This window comes from Myotis yumanensis, unplaced genomic scaffold (genome assembly GCF_028538775.1).
Source record: "Myotis yumanensis isolate MYYU_CA2020_CCGP unplaced genomic scaffold, mMyoYum1.0.hap1 SCAF_19, whole genome shotgun sequence".
In the NCBI taxonomy this organism is placed as follows: domain Eukaryota; kingdom Metazoa; phylum Chordata; class Mammalia; order Chiroptera; family Vespertilionidae; genus Myotis; species Myotis yumanensis.
In genome coordinates, this window is record NW_027223770.1 from 20,975,530 (window position 1) to 21,001,542 (window position 26,013).

At 49.5% G+C, this 26,013-nt stretch overlaps 2 protein-coding genes across 5 annotated transcripts in view; one reads left to right on the forward strand and one right to left on the reverse strand.

The window, feature by feature from the left end:
- VPS26B (VPS26 retromer complex component B) lies at nt 1–22,213 on the forward strand. The gene is made up of 6 exons (XM_070400062.1): nt 1–574; nt 8,762–8,918; nt 14,367–14,531; nt 17,602–17,777; nt 19,385–19,527; nt 19,942–22,213. The coding sequence occupies exons 1-6, from the start codon at nt 352–354 to the stop codon at nt 20,086–20,088; spliced, it is 1,011 nt and encodes a 336-aa protein (XP_070256163.1). The 5' UTR covers nt 1–351; the 3' UTR covers nt 20,089–22,213.
- THYN1 (thymocyte nuclear protein 1) overlaps nt 18,096–26,013 on the reverse strand; it is a 10,355-nt gene continuing 2,437 nt past the window's right edge. For 2 of the 4 annotated variants that reach the window (XM_070400064.1, XM_070400063.1), the window contains exons 4-8: nt 25,209–25,277; nt 24,577–24,669; nt 23,730–23,825; nt 23,374–23,524; nt 22,880–23,061 (exon numbers count right to left, since the gene is read on the reverse strand). In XM_070400064.1, coding sequence (XP_070256165.1) covers nt 22,946–23,061; nt 23,374–23,524; nt 23,730–23,825; nt 24,577–24,669; nt 25,209–25,277 — 525 coding nt within the window. In that variant the 3' untranslated portion in view covers nt 22,880–22,945. Of the gene's footprint in view, nt 18,647–18,890; nt 18,988–22,879; nt 23,064–23,373; nt 23,525–23,729; nt 23,826–24,576; nt 24,670–25,208; nt 25,278–26,013 lie in introns of those variants that run through there. The other 2 variants (XR_011469062.1, XM_070400065.1) reach the window with 2 other exon arrangements.

A 26,013-nucleotide genomic window follows, 5' to 3' on the forward strand; every position in this document is an offset into this window, starting at 1 on the left:
GCTGCTTGGGCATCGCAGCGCAGGAGCTGGAGGTTCGCTCCGCCGCCCCGAGCCCCGAGCCGCAGGGCACCGGGTGGGCGGCAGCGGCTGGTAGCCCCGGGGCTCTGCACCGCCCCCCGTAGAGTGGCGTGGCCGCCCTCGCCCCTCGCCATCTCCGCCGCCCGCGCCCGCTCGGGGACTGGCGGGCCGCGGCGCCTCTGCGCTCTGGGCGCGCAACCGGCCCTGCCCTGCCCTCCGGGTGTAGCGGGCCGTCTTGCCGCGCCCCCCGCCCGGCCGCGCGCGTCCAGCCCGCTGGCCTTCCCTTAGGACAGCCCGGCCCCGGAGAGCCCGGCGCGCCCGGCCGGCGGCGAGATGAGCTTCTTCGGCTTCGGGCAGAGCGTGGAGGTGGAGATCGTGCTCAACGATGCGGAGAGTAGGAAGCGGGCCGAGCACAAGACGGAGGACGGGAAGAAGGAGAAATATTTCCTCTTCTACGACGGCGAGACGGTCTCCGGGAAGGTGAGCCTCGCGCTCAAGCACCCCAACAAGCGGCTGGAGCACCAGGGCATCAAGATCGAGTTCATCGGGCAGATCGGTGAGTCGGCGCCCGGGGCCTCCCTCCCTCACCCCCCACGTCCTCGCGCCGCGCCGGGCGCCCACTCGGGGCGGGACCCCGAGCCGCTCCGGCGAGGCCTGCGGTCCCCACGCGTCCCCCTGCGGTCTGAGACCCGCCCGCCCGTGGCTGCCGCCGCGTTCCCGTTTTCCCTGCCCAAAGGGACAGCGCGCCACGAGGCGTGGCGGTGCCCAGGGCCCCGGGCGCGACCCCGCTGTGCCCCTTGGTGGCGGGCACCGCGGCCCAGAATGTCCAGGTGTCCCATCCACATGCCGCTCAGATGACACAGACCCACCAACGTCTCCACAAACCCCTCCGGGATTTCGGGATTTCGGAGCGAAGAGGCCCAGCCTTTAGCCTGCAGGTGGTGGGCTTGTTAGCGGGAGCCTTGCCTTCCTCCGGACCCCGAGTTTGGCTGATCTGTGGCTCAGTTGCAGTCTCACCCGCCCCCTTGTCACTTCTAGGTGTGATGTGGGCGTCATGGCTCGCCAGGGTCTCCTCTCTCACCTTATCTCTGAACTTCCTGTCTTGTACGCGTTTTGAGGGAGAAACCCTGCAGCCTTCCGATCCAGCGTTTCTGTCCACCCAAGCCTGTATTTCTAAGCCTTCTCGATTAGAGCGTTCGTTTTCCAGCGACTCGTTTTCTCCTTAAAGACAAAGAAATGATGCTCCAAAGACTAAAAGTGAAGTGGTCAAAATCGCTCAGTGCTCCAACAGTCTTTAATCATGATAATTAATAACTGGCTTTGGACCATAAAAGGCAGTTAACCACTGCCAGAAGGTTTTGGAAGCTGCCAGTCAAGATGCAATTGTCTCCAGTGCTAAGGCTCTTTGGAGTTTTCCTGTTTATGAAAACTCCCATGCACTTCTGGAAGTAAATTGTGTTTTTTTTTGGTCATAGGTCAGGAGCTGATGCCACAGTGAACACCCCCGTGTGGGTTGAAAACCTCTGGCAGAGAATTCATGTCCTATACCACATGCTGCATGTTTAACTCTGTTTTTAGGCACTTCCTGGGAAAGCTTGTTAGGTGCTCTCTCAGGTCCTCAGAGTACAGCGAAGAAATCTGTTTTCCTCTTTTACAAAGGCCAGAAGCACTGGCCCCGGGTAGGAGGGGCCTGGGGAAGGGGAGTTCCTGCACAGGTCTCTGCAGGCAGTGCTCAGCCTGAACTGTATACCTCTGGCATTTCAGAGAATGAAATCAGGTGGAAGACCAGCTGATCCCGCAGGAACATCTGTCCTTACGTCAAATCCAGAATGAGCGTGGCCTTTTGTGTATCAGAAATAGGTCTAAAGAATGAGCTTCATGCCTGCTGCTCTCCGGCTTCTAGCTTAGATAGGATTTCTCAACAGCATGCTATTGACATTTGGGGCCGGGTCATTCCTTTTTGGTGTAGAATGTTTAGCAATGTCCCCCCCCTTTCTACCCACCCCATACCAGAAGTACCCCCCAGCTGTAACCTCAAAAATGTCTTGAGGATACTGCCTTACGTACTCTACAGGGTAAAAATCTGCCTAATAAAGAGCCACTGAGTAGATAGGATGAGTCCAAAATATTTTCAGCTGAGTGTAACATGTGAGGCAGTGAAGTCCTTGCCTGCTTCGCATTAGGATCTTCAAGTAGCAGCTTTAACACGGTTGCATGGATTCTTTGGCTCTGTCATGCCAGCGTAGACAGGCAGGGTTAGCCTGTGTCTGAACCACCGTTCCAGGTGGTCATACCTCGTCAATACAGAAAGATAGCCACAGTGTCTGCAGCTCCAGCGGGATTGACTGAGCTGCCCCCGGGGTTGGTGTCAAGACCTTCTAGTCCAGTGGTTCTCCACCTTCCTAATGCCCTGACCCTTTAATACAGTTCTTCATGTTGTGGTGACCCCCAATTTCATTGTTACAAATTGAACATAATTAAAGCATAGCAATTCATCACAAAAACAATATGTAATTATATATGTGTTTTCCGATGGTCTTAGGCAACCCCTGTGAAGGGGTCGCGACCCACAGGTTGAGAACCACTGTTCTAGTCTAAACTGACTGGTTTCTTGTCTAACTCCTTGGATCCCAGAATAGCATCCCTGCTGAGTTTTCTCAGAACGTTTTATTGCTTCCATTGATGACTCTTCCTGGGCCCCTGAGCACTCACTCTGGGCTGACTTGACCTTGTGACTTTGGGGATGCTGTGCCCTTCTCTGGGCTGCTTTCTTCCCTGTAAGACAAGGACAACAAAAATCACCCCGTGAGAATGCGGTGAGGTCAAAGGGTTGTGCTTCATGCAGCGCGTGGCGTATCTGTGCCGGCCGACCTCAGGGCACCAGAGCGAGGCCAGTGAGTAATTTTGTTGAAGTTGTGGTCTTGTGGTTTTCTCCTTCATTGCACTCTTTGGCTATGTATGAAGTGGGTGGAACTAGGTCAGATTCTTTCTGAGATCTGGCTGTATGGTAAGAAAGTTGATTGATATTGTGCTCTGTCCCCTTCCTCATTGATTTCCATTTTAACTCAAATTTTTTCATATAAACAGTAGTCTCTTTGATTTGGTTTTTTTCTTCTCTCTCTCCTCTCCCTTCCTTCCTTCCTCCCTTCCTCCCTCAGAAGAGTTAGTTCTGTATCTTGAAAATGAAGTGGTTTAAGTAATTAACCTTAGCCTTATGACTAATTTATTTTTCCTCCTGATGAAAGTGTATTTGTCACTGGCTGGAGGGGATAAATGGGGGGGGGGAACATATGTAATACTTTCAACAATAAAGAATTATTAAAAAAAAAAAAAGAAAGTATATTTGTCCCACCTGTGTATATTCACTGGAGGGACAGCCTGGTATATGCAGAGGTAACTCGGCTGGTTATGTAAATTAGAAAAGGCTCAGTTTATAATAATACAGACTTTGCTAAGGTCAAGACTTGTAAGGACTAGAGAAGTGCAAGGCTTGGCACATGTAGTAAGTGCTCAGTAAAAAGGAGTTAAGATGATCATTGTCCTTTTCTCTTTCCGTGTTAAGCTGGACCATCAAGAAGTTCCCAGGGGCTAGACATTTAAAACATTTCACCTGTAGTTACCCCTGATGCCTATGCAGACTCTCCATGGGGAATGTTCAAAGCAGATTAGCCTCCCCTTTCGTCTGTCTGGCCACATTACCTTCCCAGTGTCTTCTCCTGGAAGGTACAGTAGCCCACACAAAACTTTATGGAAGGGACTGCACAGGGTCCTTGCAGAAATAGCTACTCGGACCCCTTTGTGCCCCATTCTCCTAGTGGCCCAGGCCCTGCTCAGAAAAGCTCCTGTCTCTCTCTCTTTTTTTTTTTTAAATATATTTTATTGATTTTTTACAGAGAGGAAGGGAGAGAGATAGAGAGTCAGAAACATCGATGAGAGAGAAACATCGATCAGCTGCCTCCTACACATCTCCTGCTGGGGATGTGCCCGCAACCCAGGTACATGCCCTTCACCAGAATCGAACCTGGGACCTTTCAGTTCGCAGGCCGACGCTCTATCCACTGAGCCAAACTGGCTTCGGCGCTCCTGTCTCTTTTGTTGTTGTTAATCCTCACCCGAGGATATTTTTCCATTGATTTTTAGGGGAGAGGGAAAGACAGAAAGAAACATCGATATGAGAGAAACACATTGATTGGTTGCCTCCTGCACCAGCCCTGACCAGGGCCCAGGCCGGGGAGGAGCCTGCAACCAAGGTACGTGCCCTTGACTGGAATCGAACCTGGGACCCTTTGGTCCGCAGGCCAGCGCTCCTATCTTGATGATGATTTAGAGATAGCTTTTGTTCCTGGTCCCTTCTCACTCCATACCTTGCTCTCGTAATCTCATGTGCACCCATGACTTCAGTGGCTTCTTATATTCACATGCCTCCCAAATTCTTTCTTTGTTCTGACCTGTCCTCTCTTCGGAGTTCCATGCCTGTGTTTCTCACTGCCTGCTACATATCTCCACCTGGATACCCCAACCCCAGGTCCCTCAAAGAGGCATCCAAAACAGAAACCCTTTCTCTGCCAGCCCTGCCGCTCTGTGGGTTTTGTTTGTTTGTGTGTGTTTTTTCCATTTTGGCTTCTGGCACCTGCATCCATTCAGCCTCAGAAATTTGGGAGTCATCTGAGACTCTTCATTCCTCCCCCCATACAACTAATTGGCTTCTTTTTTCTTTTTCTTTTTCTTTTTTAGAGAGAGGGAGAGAAAGAGAAAGATCGATGTGAGAGCAAACATCGATTGGCTGCATCCTGCACACCCCCTACCGGGGGATCCAGCCTGCAACCCAGGCATGGGCCCTGACTGGGAATCGAAGGGGCAATCTTTTGGTGCAGAGGATGGCACCCTACCAACCGAGCCTCACCGGCCAGGGCTTCCTCTCCATTCTTAATGCATTTATTCTTTCTGTTTGTAGCAAGTAGTCTCCTAACTGGCTTTCCTGCCTTTGTTTTCCTCTTCTTTCAATTCAGCGCCTGTAACAGTAAACTGTCTAAAAGGCAGTTCTAACATTGTCAGACCTCTCCTTAAAATTCTTCTCATCGATTCCCTAGTGGGTAAAAGGGGAAGTATGTGCAACTCCGTCCTGAGCTGGCCCCTGCCTTTGGATGTATCTGAGCTCATCATCACCAATCAAGCCTGTACTTTAAAAACTCCAGAGAATTTCTCCATTTTAATTTACTCACCCAGGAAATGCTAAGTAAAAGGCACCTCGAGATGAAATCGATTGATTCTAGCCCGTTAATAAGTTGTGGCAGGGCGTGGAGCAGAGCTGCGCCTGGCCGGCTACGGGCAGCTCAGGGGTGTGACTGCCCGGCAGGTTTCCTGGGGTCCAGGAGATCCGAGCAGAGTGGCCAGCACGAATCGTAGCTGGGTTGCCAGTTAGCAAGTGGTGCGTGGGGAAAGCAGGGTGAGAGGAAGCTCGCTGCAGGTCTTTTTGCCTTTGCTAACTTCGCTTCTCCCAAGCCCCCCATGGAGCCTGGGCCACACGTGGTCCGGGCCCAGCAGCAAGTCTCAGCTTCTTTCAGGGGATGACCCTGGGCTGCCCAGCCGGCTCCATTTCCTCCCAAAGTGGTAGGTTCACTCCTCAGCCGTTGGTGGCAAGTTTCACCATGAAAGCATCCTTCTGCAAAACTCATTTCCTCCTGGGAGGCTGGAGACAGAAGTTACCTTAACAAAACCACTTGGTCAATTCCGACTTTTAGCTTGAAATGGCTAGTCCCCGAGGGTTTGGGGGGGTCCAGAAGACCTAGGCATGACTTGTGCCTGCATCTTTGGGGAAAAATAGAGGCAGTTGACTGCCTCTTTAGGATCCAAACCTCTCACTAGAACAGCCTTGGATTGTTTTTATTTAAATCCTGTCAGAGGAAACCAAACTTCCTGGCAAGCGGCAGAATATGGTGCTATTTCTGCCCCTTTGCCTTAACAGTGTTTGCAAAAGCACTGCAAACAGCTTTGAAATTACAAATGAGAAAGTCCAGTCCAGCCCCACTCAGACCGGTCAGTCTTCCGTGACATTTGGTAGAAGAACTTGTAGTAACGTGTGTCCCGGAGGAAAAAACTGAAGCAGAGCGTGATGCTATGCAGGGAACCTCTTCCGCCAGAGGTCCTGGCCACAGCCAGGTTCCCCTGCTGGGTCAGGCAGCCCGTTGCTAGGATCCTCGGATGCTGGCAGCCTGACTGCTCTCTGAGGGCTCACGGGGCCGCCTCTGTTTTGTTTCTCACGGTGCCATTGAGCTGTGTAGTCACGTTTGTGTGTTTTTCCATCCTTCTTTTCCCATCTTTCTCTTGGCTCTGGGATCTCCCACTTAAAGATCGTGGATGTTGGGGCCTTGCTCTGCCTGCTTTTGTCCCCTGAAACTATGGCTGGAATCCAGTGCTTGGGAATTGAAGCAACAGGTTCCGCAGTGGAGGGGTCAGAGCCCATGTAAGAGCCAGGATCATCCACTAGGGCTCAGGTGTCCCTGGACCAGCAGAAGTGGAGGAGCTCTTGACGTGGGCTGGCCAGTGGCTCTGCTCCTGCCCAGTCACTGCACATGGTTTTACTGAGGAGCACAGTTCCTGATTTTAGAACCAGCATTGGTTGCTTACCTTTTCCCCATTGTTTGCAACTGTCGTCTCCCATCTAGCGACTCTGTGGATGATCACTCACTACCCGGAATGCTGCTCACTGCTGGTTCCATTTAGTGTTTGGGAGAGAAGGTGGGTTGTTTGTAATATAAGATGGATCACAGTGTAACTACATAGGAAATCAGCAACAACTGTAATCACAGAACACAATGTACATTCACACAGATGTAGCAGCACTGTATGTAACCACACCACTGCCACCTTTGGGGAGGCAAGAGAGGGGGTACTTTGACCCAGGATGGCCTTGATCGTTATGGGGACCCAGACCTTGCACTGTCCAGGGTGGACCCAGAGCACATATACCTCTGCCCCACGTCCCCTGATGCTGAGGTGTCCCTGAGAGAGATCGCCTGCTGTGTTCTGAAGATCCAGGACCAGGCCTGTGGGTGGTTCTCTTTATCCCCAAGCAGCCAACAGCAGAAGTGGGTGGCGGCGCGCTCTGCCTGCTCCATTTTCCCATTTGGCCTATCCTACTTCAGGGTGCAGCCTAGCATTGGCTTGAAGCTCAGAAATACCTACCCCAGGGCTGGACCTTGACTGCACCTTGGCCATGTATAGTCACAGTCAGTATTAAATGTCCGCCATGCAGCCGGGTGGGTTGGGGAGGATGCTGGGAATCTGGGCATATAGGCCTTACCTCTAATCACCATGTGTAGAGTACTAGCAGAAGTTAATACTTAAATAGCAGAGTGCAAAGAGGCTAAGAATAATATAGGATAAGTGGGTGGCATGAACTTATATCAGCGAAATATACCAAAACTATTTCTAGGGGAGGTTGAACTTAAGAGCAGTGCTTCTCAAAGTGGGGTCCCAGGACCAGCGGGATCAGCCCCTTCCCCCAGATCCCTTGAATCAGACTAGGAGTGGGGCCCAGCAATCTGTGTTTTCATAAGCCCTCTAAGTCCGTGGTCGGCAGACTGGCTCGCGAGCCACATGCGGCTCTTTGGCCCCTTGAGTGTGGCTCTTCCTAAGCCTTAGGAGTACCCTAATTAAGTTAATAACAATGTACCTACCTATATAGTTTAAGTTTAAAAAATTTGGCTCTCAAAAGAAATTTCAGTCGTCGTACTGTTGATATTTGCCTCTGTTTACTAATGAGTTTGCCGACCACTGCTCTAGTGACTCTGATGCCCATTGCAGTCTTAGAGCCACTGTTTTAAATGGAGGTAATAACATTAAAACTTGTATGTCAGATTGGCCACATGGATCAGCTAGCAGCTAATATATATATTTTAACCTCACCAGAGGATGTTTTGTCATTGATTTTTTAGAGAGAGAAGAGGAGAGAGGGAAAGAGAAAGAAATATCTGTGTGAGAGAAACACATCGATTGGTTGCCTCCTGCAGGTGTCCCAACCAGGGCTTGGGCTGTGGAGGAGACTGCAGCCAAGGTACGTGCCCTTGACCAGAATCGAATCCAGGACCCTTCGGTCCGCAGGCCGACGCTCTGTCCACTGAGCCAAACTGGCTAGGGCCTAGCAGCTAATATTTTGAGTGTTTGCTATCTATTAGGTACTATTCTAAGTCCCGTCCCTTCATTGCCTCCTTTAATTCTCACAAAACCTTATGAAGTGAGTTGTCTTACCCCCATTTTACTAGGTCGTAGAAATAGACTCAGTCCCATAGCAGCCAACCCTAGACTCTAAGCCAGTTATTTAACTGCGCTGTGACTCAGTTCCCTTATCTTTTAAATTGGTGATAAATGCCGATGAATATGCTTTAAAAGTTATAAATCTTTTTTTAATGTGCTTTTAAAAATGTGTTTTTGATAGTGGTTCCCCTGATGTGTCCCTTACTAAGGTCTGCCCTGCTGTCCTGAGCAGGATTATATGGGGTTCTTACTGTGCCACGGGATTTCTCTATATAAAATGGAATTGTTTGGAAAGGGGGAGGTGGCGGGGGACCAGTATATGAGAAATGCAGTGAAGGAGCAGGTCAGGAAAAACACTGGTCTGTTGTGGGGGGTGGAGGGGAGAGGAGGTCTTTTCGGAGACAGGTGCCCACAGCCAGGATGAAGCCCCCTGCCAGGCCCTGGGTAGCTCGGGGTCTGATAGAGGAGGCCGATGCTCTCTCCCCAGAACTCTACTATGACCGCGGGAACCACCATGAGTTTGTGTCGCTGGTGAAGGACTTGGCCCGGCCTGGAGAAATTACCCAGTCACAGGCCTTCGACTTTGAATTCACCCACGTGGAGAAGCCGTATGAGTCCTACACAGGGCAGAATGTGAAGCTTCGGTAAGTTGTGCCCCACCTCGCCCCAGAAACTGCCCCCTGTGGAGCAGGACCTGAAGCTGTCCACATTTTCAAGAATCTATAAATGTATTGGGAAGGAAGAATGCAGAGAGCAGTGGTATGCTGGTAAATGGTTAGAACAGGCTCTCTGGGAGGAAAAACCCCTGCTTTAGCATTTGTTAATTGCTGGAGTGTAGATCTTCCCACCATGGCCAATTTCAAGCTACCAATCTGACATCCCGAATGCACAGTTGGGGAGAGATGTACAATAACCACATTTAGCAAACATTACCGACATACGGAGACACTAAATATAAATTCCCCAAGAGCAGAAAATCGTAGCAACATAATTAGGAAGCATTGCATTTTTTTTGGTATGTATTTCTTTGTTTTTAATATAATTCATTCAATTGTAAGTTTATATAATTGCAAATAATTGCTGTGTTTAACCACTGATTCATAAAATTCCTGAAAATTCAACAGTCGACGTTCATCAGGACATACTGGCCCTCGATCCAGCTCTCAGGACAGCAGTGTGATCCTGAGCCCTGTCACTCAGCTTTTTCACTAGAAAAGTGGGTAATAGGTTTGTTTCTAATTCTAGATCTGCCTGCTCCATCTTTTGGGGGAGTGAAGAGAGAATAAAATGTAAGAGTGTACCAAGTTCTTCAAAGATTAATGAACACAATTTGAGGACATGGGATTGCTTTTATTGTTCCAGTCTTGGGAACTCTGAGGATAGGGACTGGTCCCAGGGCCTCTGGGGTTAAAAACAAACAAACCCAGAGCAGCTCTAGCCTGTTGGATGGAACCCAGGATTATGTGATGTCACTGGGATGAAGCAGGCTTCCTCCTTCGCTCTGGACACCTGGTCCCAGGTCTTGGTACTATCTTGTAAGATCAGCTTGTTCTCCTCACCTGAAGGCCTGGGTTTAGGATGCTGCAGACTTTTTTTCCCCCTTTTATTTAATCTTTTACTTTTATTTTTCAGTTACTGTTGACATACAATATTATATTAGTTTCACATATACAACATAGTGATTAGACATTTATATAACTTACGAAGTGATCACCCTAATAAGTCTAATAACCACCAGTACCATACATTGTTATTAGAATACTATTGACTATATTCCTTATTATTGACTTTACATCCCCGTGACTGTTTTTATAATGGGCAGTTTGTACTTCTTAATCCCTGCCCCCTTTCCACCCTCCCACAATTCCCTTCCCATCTGACAATCATCAGTTTGGTCTGTGAAAGCAGGGACTCCAAAGAGAAAGACGTATGTATATCCACACTCATAACAGCATATTCACAGGAGCCAAAATGTGGATGCCCCCTGAATGCCCATCGGCAGATGACTGGATAAAGAAAATGTGGATAAAACAAAACATACAATGAAATGTTATTTAACCTTGAAAAGGAAAGAAATCCTGTCATTTGCTACAACATGGATGAGTCTTGAAAACTATGCTGAGTGAAATAAGCCAGTCGTAAGACAGATACTATATTGATTTCACTTATAGAGGAACTTAGGGGAGTCAAAATTATAGAGACAGAAAGTAGAGCGATGGTTGCCAGGGACTGGGGGAGGGGGAATGGAGAATTAGTATTTAATGGGAACAGTTTCAGTTGGGGAAGTTAAAAAAGTTCTGGAGATGGATGATGGTGGCACAACAATGCGAATGGACTTAATGTAGACTTAAAATGACAAATGGTTAAAATGGTAAATTTAATGTTATATACAGGGTGGACAAAAGTAGGGTTATAGTTATGAATACATGAAACAGTTTATTCTTATATTGTTAGTTATTAATTATTGTATTATTTTCTATACAACAATTGCAAACTTACTTTTGCCCATCCCTGTATATTGTAGAGGACAAAAAAAAACAACCCTTTTTTTTCCTACCCATCTTAGGTTCATTTACTGGGCCCTGCAAATTAGACTGACAAAAGGCAGATTAGCAAGAGAAAAACAAGTTTATTCACATGTGCATTGTGCATCCATGTGGGACTGTGAGGAGTAACTCAAAGGGCTGGTCAGAACTAGGGCCTATGCAAGCGTTTAACCAGAAAAACAATAATTAATATTAAAGAGAAGTGACAAGACAAAGGAAAGAGACTTTGAGCTTCCAGGGGCACAAAGTGTGGGAGGTAAACCTATGGGGAAAAGGGAAAGGTAAGGGCAGTTTTAGCGAGGCTGGTTCTAGGTTTCTCCGCGCAGTCTCTGGGCTGCTGAGAGTCTAGAGTTGTCTCTGGTGATTAAGAACATCCTGCTCGCTTCTGTAGCACATGTAGTGAACTGGAGCGATAACAGAGAAGGAGGCAATCTGGGCACTGGCTTTTATTTTATTTATGTTTTTGTATTATTATTATTGTCTAAAGCAGTGGTTCTCAACCTTCCTAATGCCGCGACCCTTTAATACAGTTCATGTTGTGGTGACCCCCAATTTCATTGTTACAAATTGAACATAATTAAAGCATAGTGATTAATCACAAAAACAATATGTAATTATATATGTTTTCCAATGGTCTAGGGTCGCGTCCCACAGGTTGAGAACCACTGGTCTACATGTCTCCTTTTTCCCCAATTGAACAGCCCCCCCCCACCCCAGCCATTCGCACCCCTGGCAAGCTCCCACCGCCCCAGTGTCCGTGTCCATTGGTTATGCTAATATGCATGCATACAAGTCCTTTGGTTGCTCTCTAACCCCCCTCCCCTGCCATTTGTCTCTGGATCTATTTTTGTTCATCAAATTATGTTGATCATTATATCCCACATATGAGTGAGATCATGTGTCTCCAACTGGCTTATTTCACTTAGCATAATGCTCTCCAGTTCCATCCATGTGGTTGCAAATGGTTGGAGAAGATTAGCATGGCCCCTGCCTTTGCAAGATGACATGCAAATTGTCAAGTGTTCCATATTTAAAAAAAGAAGAAGAAAAGAAGAAAAAATGTCCTGCTGTCCTGGGAAGGAGGGGCAGGGCAGGAGTTTTCCTTGTGTCTGCTTCTTCTCAGTTCCTTTCAGCTCTGGATGAGCCAGAGTGGCTTATTTGGGGGTGGCATACTCCAAACCCCCTTCTTCATTCTACCACAATAAAAAAGCAAATAAAGGAAGGTGTTGCTGTACAAATTAGATAAAGACTTTAGGATTCATGTTGAGAAAGAGAGGAGGCCAGAAGGGAACATCAGCTAAGGGTAGTGTGTAGAAGATGTAAATCCCACGTTAGGGCTTGGACCTTATTCCGTAGGCAGAGGGAAAACGTGACAAGATTGTTTGGGGCTCTCTTTCCTTTGTGAGCAGGGGAGTGGTTCTTTTGGAAGAATTTAAAGTCAGTATGTGGTATTTAGTGGGTGGGTAGAATGTGGACACAGAACTGTTAGAAGGCTGGAATGAGGGCCTAAGAGTTTTGCTTTAGGGGACACAATGGGAACAGGCAGAAAACCAGGAATGTAATGGACAGCCACAGAGTTTCCTAGTGAGTGGAGCTGCAGAGGGGGCTGCTGGGAGGAAGAGATGGCTCGTAGATAAGATGATGCATCGAGCTTTAACATTTGGAGCACTGGCAGAGGGAGAGGTGTGAGAGTTCACGAGGCGATTGGAAATGCAGGCCTGGCCCTCGGGATGCACTGTTGGAAACATCTGCTCAGCCCACAGCTGATCCGCTCGTCCAGGAGGGGAGCTCAGGACCTGTGGGCGGGGATGGTAGGAGCTGAAGCTGGGTAATGGGCTCCTGGGCAACCCTGGGAAGAGCATTTCATAGAGGAGGACGTGCTGTATGCTAGCACAGACCTGACGCTGAAAACACGCCCCTGGATTTGGCAAGTGGGAGGCTGGGTGGTCACTTCAGGAGGGCAGTTTCTGTTGGGTGGTGGCAACAGAAGCCAGGGTGTGAGGCACAGGGGTGGGTCCCTCTGTGACGGCTGTCTCTGAAGGAAGGTCTGGAGTGTGAGGCCTGGACCGTGTTTGGTTGTGGGGAGGCGGGGGTACGGGGGGAGGGGTTGATGATTTGGGGACTTTTTTTTTTATAAACTCAAAAAGAAGAAGCCTTTAGCTGGAGATTGGATATGGTAAGAAAATTGGAAAAGTTGAAGGATGTGAGGTGTGCCTGGGCATCGGCATTTGTAAAGCCCCTCCCCCGGGTGGTTCTGATGTGCACCCAGATAGATGGAGAGTCATTCCGCCAGAGGGAGGAGGCGGGAAGGGGGAAAGGATGGGCAGATATGCACACACTTTAGGCCCTGGGAGCAGCTCAAAGCAGAGAAGGGAGAAAATTGTAAGTCTTGACTTGGAAGGCCTGCATCTTAGCATAGTAAAAGCAGTGTCTTCCCCTGAGCGGGGGGAGGGGGAGGCTGGGAGCCTGAGCAGTTAGAAAAGAGTTGGGAACACATGTCCTGTGGAGTGTGACGGAAGTTGCTGAGATGAATAAAAAGACTGCCAAGAGGCAGTTAGTGCCACCCAGAAGAGAGTGGCCTGGAGTGTGGTTGATCTGGTCAGCAGGAAGGCTTGAAAGACAGTTTCATTTAGAAGAAAATATAATTGAAGGGGTGTTTCTTCCCTCCCCGGGTATGAGAGTTAAGTCAAGGGGACAGGCGTGATGGGGAAGGCCACCCTAAGTGGCTGGCTGTCCCAGTCAGGCTTGGCATACTTTCTGATACTCCCCGACTCACCCCTTCCTGAGGATCCTCGTTCACCGGAGGTTTTCTTTGTCGGAGCACACCAGGTTCTCCCTCCTCTGCTGTTTCACTTAGGTTTGCTCTCCCGAATGCCCTTCTCTCTCTCCCCCAGGCCTGCATTCCTGTATCCGAGTTAGCACTTCGTTCTGATTTTTCTATTTCTTTGCCCCCCTCCCACGGTGGTCTGTGAGCTTCCCTTGAGATGGTGTCTCTTAGTCACCCCATGCCTAGCAATGAACATTTGCTGAATGAATAGCTGACTTCGTTTCTCCGTTCCTTATTCCTCAATTTAACTGTGAGGGACTTGAAAAACGCTTCCTGATTGAATATTGTTAAACAAACGGGTGTGCAGATTGAAGAGTATAATACAGATTCCTGTGCCCAAAGAGCCAGAAGCTGCTTGAGGACATAAACCTGCGCACAAATACATGGTAGAGAGTGGTGAGGGCCACGAAAGGCAGAGGAGTGACATGTACCCGGGATACGGAGCGGAGGAATCTCTGACTTAGAGCAGCATTCTCCACCCAGAGCATGAGCTCCAAAAGGGGTTTGGGGAAGGGGCTCTGCACCCCCTGAATTCTAACTGCAAAATGTTGTATGTAAGTGCATCTGGCAGTTTTTCTGGGAGGAGGGTCCACAGAGGTAAATTCTCTAAGGAATAAGGACCGCTGTAGGGGGATCTCTCAAGTGGGTCAGTTTGGCGCATTAAGCTAGGTAGCTCTGGAAACGGGAGTGTTCCTTCACCCCACGTCCATATTCTCCAGGTATTTCCTCCGCGCCACCATCAGCCGCCGCCTCAATGATGTTGTCAAAGAGATGGACATTGTCGTTCACACGCTCAGCACGTACCCAGAGCTGAACTCCTCCATCAAGATGGAGGTGGGGATCGAGGACTGTCTGCACATTGAGTTTGAGTACAACAAGTCCAAGTAAGTGCCGGGCGCCCCGGGTTGTGGAAGAACTATTTCCGGGGGTTAAGATAGAAGCTGATCAGAGCACAAAGTGATGGAAGCCCCTTTCCTGGTCTGGTTCATGCTGTGGGAGCGAGCACAGAAATAAGCAGGGAATATATGTGCCAGACTGGCTAAAGGTAGGCTGACCAGGAAATCAAACCTCATTTGACTTAAACTAAACTTTACTAAATTAAGACGGTACCTTTAAATTAATCAGCCTATGATGTCTTTCAGAGTCAAGCTAAACTAGCCTTAAGACTAATGGTTTTGGATTCAAAGGACAGCTGTTTCCTTCCACTGCTGAGAATCATCTCAGATACCCGTCCATTGTCATCTGTCTCCTGTGACCAGGATGCCCTTAGAAGGCAAATGAGGAAACCAGACACCGCCTCAGGCGCTGCTTCCTCTCTGAACTGAAATGAATTGTAGCAAAGAGGACCTGCTGCCTTTTCGTGAAGGCCTTGAAATAACGTTAGCTGGCACCTTGGGAAGCCATCTCTGTGTTAAACCGTGTTTACTTTTAGAACACGAAAATACTTAAGGGCTTATAAATCCCGTGTACAGTTCAGAAATGCACCCCAGGCTCTCTTCAACATAGTGCATTCTTGAAGATCAAATGTGCAGAAGGAAGAGTGTATTCTAGTCACAGAGCCGCCCTTACCACAGCCCCACGGCCAGCCAACTCGGGAGAGGGAGCTGAGCCAGGGGCTCACCTGCGAAGGGGCCGGGAACAGGGGCTTTTTAAGCCAGAATATATGTGCTTCTTAGCACAGGGTGAGGGAAACGTGTGTTTTTCCCCTGCCCTGTGGCCTGGAACCAAGTGGGGTGTCAGTAAAATGATCACCATGTCCCAGAGCGGGCCTGCGTGGCCTGGGCTCCAGCTACCAAGTGGGCAGGGCGACAGGAAACGAAGGTTGATCTCAGGCACACGTAAGGGAACAGACTTCTTCCCCTTTCTCCTCACAGTCTTGGGGCTCTGCGGGCCTTCCTGAAAAGGAGCCACCAAAGTGCATGCCCACCAATGCCCTGGCCACAGGCAAAGGGGGTGGCTGGCAGGCAGTGCCACTAGCAGGAGCTCAGAATAGCCAGTCAGCAGTGAGCTCAGGACTACACTTGGTATGTGAAAGGCACTCAGAGAGTCAGTGGCGTGACATTGAGGACTGGACGCTTCCAGAATCTGGCCCTGCCCTCGAAGACGGCCACACTGTGAGTGCAGGTCTGAAAGACGTAACAGAAAGGGCCGCGCTGTGAGCCAGCTTCTGTCCTGCCACTAAGAACGTGGGCTAAGGTTAGCAGGTTCTAAAAATGTTTGTACCTCTGGTTCCTGAAAAATGAAGGGCTTGCATCAGGCTAGTGGTTTCGAGCACACACAGAAAGGGTGAGCGAAAGAGGAGAGGGGAGCCAGGGCTCAAGGCCCACCCTCCACAGAGCAGCTCTTATATATTAATGCTTCTTATGAGATTTTTTTTTAGAATAAAGGAATGTTCAGCTTATGAAAGTTGGAAAACCCCTAGAATCTATGTTCTCTAAGCATTCTTTCCAAAATGCTCAGTGGCCTACATTCTGCTTTCATAACTATTCTTAGGTTCTCTACTTAGAATGTCTGCAGCCTTCCCAATTAGGTTATTAGCCTAAGTGATGTGGAGTAATGGAAGGCCCAGGCTGGTGTGGCTCGGTTGGTTGAGCATCGTCCCATGCACTGAGAGATCACCGGGTTCAGTTCCCAATTAGGACACATGCCAGGGTTGTAGGCTCCATCCCCAGTAGGAGGCGTGCATGAGGCAGCCAATTGATGTTTCTCTCTCCCTCTCCATTTTTCTCTCAAATCAATACAAACATTAAAAGAAAAGAAAGGAAGGAAGAAAAGAAAGAAAGAAAAAAAGAAGAAAGAAAGAAAGAAAGAAAGAAAGAAAGAAAGAAAGAAAGAAAGAAGTAATGGAGAGAACACAAGCTTAGGAATTAAGGATTTTGGTTCATATCCTGAGTCTGTCCCCTCCTCAAATCCTGGTTAAATTACTTACCTTCTTCAGACTTCCTTTTCTTAACCTAGAATATAAGGAGGTTAAATTCTGAAGTCCCTGCCAACACTCACATCCTATGACTCTGATCTTCAGGTTTGGAGATTTTGCTCTCTGCCTGCTGTTCCTGACAGGGCTGTGCATGTACAGCCACCGGAACGACTGTCTGACTGTGTCTCGTGGCCAGATTCCCGACAGCTCAGAGCATGGGCCTTGTAAGCAGAGCCCAGGGAGAAGGTGGATGGGATAGGACGTGGCATCTGGCTCTGCTGCTCCTGCCTGGCCTGTCAGGTCCAGAGCACACAGAACTTTGCTGCAGGCCATCAAGGCCCAGTTCCCAACAGACATTTTCTGAGCCTTAGAGAGGAAGAGCAAGACCTGGCTTCTGCATTTGTGGGACTGGCCTCTCACACATTAGGATATCTAAAAAACATACACAAATAGGAAACATGCCCAGCTGGTGGGGCTCAGTGGTTGAGTGTTGACCCATGAACCAAGAGGTCACCAGTTTGATTCCAGGTCAGGGCACATGCCCAGGTTGCGGGCTCCATCCCCAGTAGCGGGGAGGGGATGTGCAGGAGACAGCCTATCAGTGATGTTTCTCTTTCATGGATGTTTCTCTCTCTCTACCCCTCTCCCTTCCTTTCTCTCTAAAAATCAATAAAAACATATTGAAAAGAAAAAAAAGAAAAAACAAAACATATCAAATGTATAAAAGAAGTTATAGTACTGAGCAGTTAGATGAAATCAGCAAGCATGAGTGGGTGACATAACATGCTAGAGGAACATCCTTTGAGCTGTATATGGAAGACTGGGAGGGACAGAAGTTACTTTGATTCAAATAAAGTACATGTTGGGAAATTAGGCTGCCATGCAGTATGGTGGAATGTGGGTGAGTGTGCACTCTGACCCCACCTTTAGCCAACACGCAGGGCAGATACCCTCTCCTGAGGCCAGAAAGGCCTGGAAATATACAAAGGCTTGGCTGCTGTACACACACCTTATTGTCTTTACTTTCTCTTCCCCAGATACCACTTGAAAGATGTCATTGTGGGGAAGATATACTTCCTGCTGGTGCGAATCAAAATCAAGCACATGGAGATAGACATCATCAAGCGGGAAACGACGGGCACAGGCCCCAACGTGTACCATGAGAACGACACGATAGCCAAGTATGAGATCATGGATGGAGCACCAGTGAGAGGTAAGCCTTGTGACCCTGTGGCCCCCCACCACGCCTTGTCTCCAGGCCCTGCACACAACTGTGGGGGGCGTGAGCGACTGTGCTGTTAGTGAGATTTCCGTTAACCTGTAACTTCTTAAGCTCTAATTGTACACTTGGGTCTCCATAAGCAGGAAAGGAGGGCTGAGTCTGTGACGCTGCAGACTGCTACCTGCCTTCCCTCAGCGGAGCTCCGCTTCCGCCTCCTCTACATTATGAGCTTGGACTGGAGATTGAATCTCAAGTTATCCCTGTTTTTTAAAAAAAAAGCTTGCAAATTGGTTAAGAGACACAGTTTGAACATTTAGTAACTTTTGCCTGTTGACATTCTGACATTCTTTGCTGTTAAGGGGCAAGAGATTAATACAGAATAGTCATTTATGTCACTTTGTTCTGGCTCCGGTAAAACGATTAATTCTCTGCATTCATTCACCAAGTAGAAATACTCTGTCTGGCCAGCACTGCCAGAGGCTACAGTCAGCACCGGGAACTGGACAGAAACTAGTCCTCCCGCCACCACCTTGGAGCGATGGGTCGGGTGGGGTTGAGAGCTGTGTTTGGGGAATCTGTGTGATTATTTGGCAGAAGCCCTCACTGATGGTCTTCACTTGCTCTGCTGCAGCTGACGACGAAGAGTGTATTCTTTCACTTAGAAGTGCTTGGTGATGCCAAGGTCTAATCCAGGCAGAAGGAGGAGTGTCGTAGCTTAGCAGCCTGGAACACTGGGGACAATGACAGCTTCTCCTTGAGTAGCACCGTGCCAGGTCCTTGGGGAGGGAGGGCTGAGCTCTCCAGACTCTCTGCGTTCCAGTTTTCCACCAGCTGTGCAAGCAGAGCCAATTGTCCTTGTCCTTGTACAAATGAAACGGGGCAGAGAAACAGACAAAACAGCGGATAGTTGAACTATCATTTATATTTAGCTTTACACTGCATTATAGGCTTGGCCTTTCTCAGTACAACAACTGCCCTAACTTTGTTCCTCTTATGCTAGGAAAGGCATGATGTTAGAGCTGGAGGGGATCTAAAATAGTCTGTAGTTTGTTTCCATAATTTTCCACATGAGAAAATAAGGTCCAAGGAAAGCAACAGACTTACTGGTTAATGGAGAACTGGGACCAGGATGAGGATGTTGTTTCTCAGACACTATACCATCCGCCAGTCCATCATAGTGATGTATTTCGGGGGGCATGCCCTAATTAGGATGGAAGAAAGTGGCATCAAAATTGCTGGGTGATATGATGAGTTTGCTAGAGTTTGACAGTTGGCTCCTGAAAACCCAACAAGTAGACACATTCCATGTGATCAAAAGATGTTTGACAGTGGCTGTCCATCCCCACTGCCACTCATAGTCCCGTGTGGGGATAGTGGGAGGTCATTCAGAAGCACAGCTGGACTAGAAGGGAATTGCAGTCACCTTTTTGCTTCAGCACATCACTGGGCAGCAGAATGCAGCTTCCCAAAGGCAGAAGCAATGTCCTGCGTTCCATGCCATGCTCAGATGCCCAGTCTCCCTACGCTGGCCAGAGTGACTCGTGTAAGGTTGAGTGGCCACTCTGTCCCTCGCTCTGATTCCTGCCTGGCCCTTACAGGAGAGTCTATCCCGATCCGGCTCTTCCTGGCGGGCTACGAGCTCACCCCCACCATGCGGGACATCAACAAGAAGTTCTCCGTGCGCTACTATCTCAACCTGGTGCTGATAGACGAGGAGGAACGGCGCTACTTCAAACAGCAGGTGAAGCCTGGCACCTCCGCCCGACCCCTGGGGGCCTAGTGACAGAACAGGAGGGCGTCGTTCTGCGAAGTGCAGGCTCCCGTCTGGCAGGTTAAGCAGTAAGGCGCGAGTCTCCATGCCACTGTCCGTGTGCCAGAGGTGGAAACGGGTCACCTAGAGCCCCAGAGCGAGAAGGAGGGTTCCCACAGATACCTAGAGTCTGCTTCCTTGGCCCAACCCCACAACCACTCTGCCTTCCAGCCCAAAACATCCAGAGTTCCCTGGGACGGCAGTAGGACAGCCGCTATCTTTGCTGGGAGATAAGCAGACGAGGACTTTGCCTAAGATTCCCCGAGAGGAAGTTAGAGCCTCCCGGAAACCCAACCCCATGCCTTTCTCTCATGCCGTCATGTTGCCCCTCTCCCAATTTTGCAGGAAGTGGTGTTGTGGCGGAAGGGTGACATCGTACGGAAGAGCATGTCCCACCAGGCAGCCATCGCCTCACAGCGCTTCGAGGGCACGACCTCCCTGGGTGAAGTGCGGACCCCCAGCCAGCTGTCTGACAACAACTGCAGGCAGTAGGCCCCCAGGGCCGAGGAGCTGCTGGGCTCCCACCCAGCACCCCATCTACCAGACACCAGCGGCTGGGGGAGGGGAGGATGGTGTGAGCTCAGCTGACCCGTTACTTGCAACCTGAAAACAAATCATGTTTTTGACTTAAAATTCTTTTTCTGAAGACCCTTGGGGGCTTGGGCCAGGAGGCACTGTCCTGGGGGTTCTGCAGCTGGCGGAGAGTGAGAGGTAGCATCCTGAAGCGAGTGTCCCTCTGGGGAAAGGGCCTCACACGCAGAGGGGCTGCCTCACCCGCACGGGAAGACGGTGCCAGCATCCTCGGCCCCAGCCTCTGGCTTCTGATGCAGGCTCTGACCATGTCCCTGGGAGTCTGAGCTGCCAACGGGCCCTGGGTGGTCACCTCTTGTCCTCCCCTCAGGTCCCCGAGGGAGGGGCGGAGTTGGGCTGCCCCATCCCCAGTGGCCAGGGTGAGACTCGAGATTAGGAAGCTACCTCTTTGGGAGTCTTGGACGTGGTGCTTTGAAGTTTCCACAAGCCACCTCCTTTCTGGCCTTTCCCTCCCTACCGGGACCCAGGCGCCTCCCTTCTCCATGTTCTATGGACTCTTGTCAGTAACATCCTGGGACAGAGCCTGTGGAGGGGCCTTTGGCCGACTGTCCCTTCACCCATGAAAAATCGTGGCTCAGAGACGCCCCGGGGGTCAGTGTCATTTATGGATGGCAGCAGTGAACGCTGCATGGAGCTGTCTGCCTTCCATTCCCTCCCGTCAGCTCTAAGGGCTCTGTGGTTCTGGGGTATTGTTTTGTGTGCCCAGCCCACAAGCCTAGACAGGGACATGTTTCCTTTAAGAACAGATCCCAGGAAGGGGCCTTGATCCCTTGCTTCCTAAGAGTGGATCCTCGTCACGCCTTGCTCTCCATTTAATTTGAGCATTGGGGCTGGGTTTCAAACACTTGGACATTTTGTTCTTACTATTGCCCACGCCCCTTCACTCCCCACCTAACCCTCAGGAGGGCGACGAGGACTCAGCAGGGCCTGCCACAGCCTCAGAGCTGCTTGCCAAATCACGCCGTCTCCGCCAGGTGACTGGCCAGCGTTGAGGACCGTTGCCGTTTTTCTTTGAAAACACATTACAGACACTCTCTGTGGGTGTTCTTGTTCCACTAGAGGGGCTTCCCTCTGCTGTGCTGCACTTGGGCCAGTTGCAGTAACAGTGTTGACATCTTTTTCTGCTTCACCTGGAAATGACCAGGAATTACTCTGTTGGCCTCCCACCCCTTCTTGGAAGACAAGAAGACCCCACTGGCCAATAAGGGCAATATTCGGGGGTCTCGGGTCTCTGTGATTTGGCAAGCAGAGGGGTTGTGTGTCATTTTCCAGTTAATGTGGGATATAGGGATGACTCGTCTTCAAATTTTAGTACAATCGTGGGCTTTTGGGCAGGGCCCGAGGATCAGGACTGAGACTAGAAAGGCATTTGGGCTAACACTCGAGGTTGACTGGGGGCAGCAGCACCAAGGAGAGCTGGTTTTCCCAGGCTGGGCCCCGAGTTCAGGACAACGGACAATCCCTATGGGGACAGTACCACTCGTCCAGCTGTCCCTGGATTTTCAAGACTGGGACGAAAGTGCGTGGGGGAGGCGGGCTCTCTGCTCCTTGCCTTCCGCAGAGCCTGAGACTGGGCTCGGGTGGGCCTCCCGGTAGATGGTGTTCTAGCTGGAAAGCACCTGACAATTCCTCTACGTCCCCACAGACAACACAGATCCATCCTCCGACTTTTGTAACATCTTAAATCTTTCTTCTGGGAGAACTAGAAGATAGAATTTGCTTTTATTCTCTCAGGACCTGTGCACAAGCTAGACCTTACGTCTCCTCTTACTCTGCCCTCATTCCCCACTAATTTGCCCAACTGTGGGCGTGAGGGGAGGCTCCTGTCCCCGTTCCAGGTCTCCACACCTAGGAGTGCATAGGTACTAAACCAAGCAGTGCAACTTGTCATTAAGCAGCTGCGGTGTTTACATGTTTCTTAATGTATCGTCTTTTCAATGGCTGTATTTTAAAAAAAAGAGCGCTTGTTTCAGTCGTCTCTCTGATTAAAGGCAGCCCTGTGCTCGGAGGCATCGTGCCCACGGTCCACCAGGTTCTGTGGTCTCTTCTGCCTTACGCTGACTCACCTCACACACAAGGGAAGACAGGTTCCACGGTGCCAGCAAGACGCCTGCCCTCTCTGTGGCTCTGTGAATAGTGATGGGCGCTTTCCTAACACCTGTTCAGACCAGCACGTGACTGAGAAAGGAAGCCCTGTTTACTTCTATCTCGCAACTTGTACAACTGCTGATGGTTTAAACCCCTCTGAAGCCCAGGTGACTCCAGGGCTGGCGAGGAAGGCTAGTGTAAAACAACAAAGAGCTCACCCGGCTGGTGTGGCTCAGAAGAGGCTTCCCATGCACCAAGAGGTTGCAGGTCCGATTCCCTGTCAGGGCACATGCCTGGGTTACAGACTTGATCCCCAGTTGCGGGGGGCGGGGGGGAGGCATGTAGGAGACAGCCGATCGATGTTTCTATCTCTCCCTCCCTCCCTCTCAAATCAATAAAAATATACAAAAAAATAAATTAAAAAGACAAAAGTTCATTTCAGTGGGTATTAACAGGCAGAGCCCCATACCCTTTTATTTGCTTGTGAAGGAAGATGACAGAGGTAGCCCTGCATGTGCCACGGGGTAAATAGCCAGCCCGCAGGTTAAGGACGTGCAGTGGAGTATCACCACCCAGTGCTGCTGGAGAAGAAACACTTGCCAGCTCTGATATTAGTGTTTTATTGAGAAAAGTACAGAAAACCCACCTATGGACACAACCTCAGATGAACCTAACGAGCAAGCCTCCCCACACCCTGTTGTCTTTGGAGTAACGTCTTGCCCATTCCAGCAAGTATCTCGGCTAACTTGGTTCCTTTTCCTCCAGGCTCAAAATAAAATCGAACTCCTCTACCAAAAAAGGGGAAAAAGAAAGGAAGAATTAGGTCTTGTGTCTCCCCTTGAACGGGGAAGCTAAGCTAAGCATCGCTCGTGTTATTCAAAACCCACTTATGGAGTGCGTTACTATGTGCCACGCACGCACTGCTGGGCACTGCGTACACAGTGACGGGCGACTCAGGACATACCTCCTCCCGCAGGGACAATACAGGTGAGGAGACAGACGCAGGGTAAGTACTGTGCCCAGGTCTGGGCAGTTAGCAAATGTGAGTTGCCAGCGCCACTCTGGCATGCGGGTGACTGAGGACGGGGCCCGTCTTACCTCGGGTCAGGGGCTGAACCGAGAGCCTCTGGAGAGTGAAGAGCGCCATGTGCTGTAAAGGCCCACCGGTGGCTTTGTGAGCTTGGTGATGGGTCCTGAGCTCGGCCAGGGGAATGAAACGCTTCATCATCCGAACGAACTGGACATCCACCTGCACGACAAGTGTGTGGGACAGAAGGACTCTGGACTCTGTCCGCTGTGTTAGCTGCTTGCAGGTGTTCTGTTCTCCAAAGTCGGGATAGCCCCGTCCGAGTCAGAGCTGAGCTCTGTCACCTGTCACAAACACACCTCCCCCAGCCTTCTTCCTCCCTCTCTGTCCATCCTTCCCCTCGTGAAGTAGGAAAAATCATCTTTACCATGGACCATTTGGGGTTGTCTTTTTTGCTGGATGGATCATAATGGGGGTTGCTTTTCTCAAACTGTGTGTGGTCTGGGTAAGCCTCCTTCACAATCTGAAACCAAAACCAAGTCTCCAATCACTTGCCTATGTAGTCAGCTCCATGGCAATTCTTTCATCCAAGTCCAACTGTCACTTCTGGCCCTGCACGTTCTTATCCCATCTGCCTTGCTTTAGAGCCAATGGGGGCTCAGATATCTATATATATATAAAAGGCTAATATGCAAAGTGTCCCCTTGGGAGTTCGACTGGGAATTCGATCACTCGCTATGACATATGCTGACCACCAGGGGGTGGCGCAGAACGAAGGAAGGCCCTGGCCAGCAGCTGGAAGGCCCCGATAGGCCCTGATGGCCAGCCAGGCGTAGGGACCCTACCCATGCATGAATTTTGTGCACTGGGCCTCTAGTCTGGAAATAATACACGGTCTAAGGCAAACGGATGTCAACCCCATCTTAACAAAAATCTTAAAAGTATATTCTAAAACCAAATATTAAAGGTTACTGTTGGTTAATAATTTTATCCTGATAACACCTGGCTCGGAAGAGCTACCATCAGGCTTGTTTTTGAGTGAAAAAACCAAGGTATAGCAATGGAGAAACGTCTGGGACCTGAGATGAAGGCCTGTCTTGTCGTAGTCCTGGTCACATGACAGGGCCAGGGCATGTCCCATATTCCTGTGAGGGCAGCGATGGGAGGAGGACACTTTTTTGGCTACCTATTGGGGTGTTCACCCTTTGAATCTATCTACCTGAGTGAGTGCTCCTGAAGGGGGAGGGATGCAGACCCAAGCCTGTACAACTCACCTTCACAAGTCCTGCAATGCCTGGCTCTTTGCAGTTACTGTGGTAGAAGAAGGCTTCTTGCCCCAGCTTCATGGCTCTCAGGAAGTTCCGGGCCTGCCCCAGGGAAGCAGAAACAAGAACTATGCTCCCCACCCGCTGGAAAACGCTAGTGTTAGCAGAACTTGTCTGCTTTTATTAGGTGAGTTTTCCTTTACCGTAGTTTCCCCAAATTCAATTTTTTCTGAATCCTCCCCAGTGGGTATACTTAGAGAGGGAGAGAAAAAGAGAGAGAGACATCAATCGGTTGCCTCCTATACACGCCCTGACTGGCGATCCTACCCACAACCTAGGTATGTTCCCCGACTGGGAATCGAATCCACCTGTTGGTGTTCGGGGCGACATTCCAACCAACTGAACCACCCAGTCTGTGCATCCCCCCAGTTCAGTTCTTGCCTTTGCCAAGATACCCAGACTTGTATCGCGACGCTGGCTAAAACACACACCATTTGTAAGTTGCATGCAATCTGAGTGATTATTTTTGAGGACATTCTTAGGTTTGGGTTCTGGGGAAAAGCAACCTTGGCTGAGATTTTGCTTCTGCATAAGGCCTAAGAAGGAGGCAGGCATTCCTCCCACTCCAGGTCTCAGCTTACCTGATAGTTGCGAACACCATCCCAGCATGTCGTCTGCTTGGGCTGGGCTTGGAGATCCTCAATGCTGAACTAGGCGACAGGAAAGAAAGTCATTCGTTAAATAATCCTGGGCCCATTGGTAATACAGGGAAGCTGACCACTCCCTCCCAAACACTGCGGGTGCTCCAGCTACAGTGGGAGTAAGGAGTTTACCGGGAAATAGCTCTAGAGAGGCACCTGTATGGGGCGAATATTAAGTGAGCTTTGTGTTACTTAACTTTGCTAACTAAGAGGATTAGTTAAATGGAAAATTCAGAGCATGAAGTAATCTGCTAGTTATTTGTATTGGACATATTAAAATGTTATCTATATCTGTTTCCTCTGGGCTATTTTTAAATTGCTTTACATTCATTCCCTGGATCAGTGTGAGATAATGTTTGACAGGTAGCAAGAGAAAAGCAATTGGGTTGGCAAACTACAGCCTTCAGGCCAAATCTATCCCTAAGCCCGGTTTTGTAAATACAGTTTCACTGGAACACAGCCACACCATTTGTTTACCTTTCTGTCTACGCCACGTTCTTGCGACAGCAGAGTTGCAACAGCAGCTCTAAGACCAGAGAGCTTAAGATATCTGCTGTCTGGCCCTTGACAGAAAAAGTTTGCCATCCCTGCCCTAGACAGAGGATTCACAAAAAAGACAGTGGATGGTAGTAAGTCCTGCTGATTTTATTCCTTGTTACCTGTTCCCTACCCTTCAAAAAGAAGTTGGTAATGGAACCGTGTGGTGTCCCATGTTCATTTCTTATTTTAAAAAAAGCAAAACCAA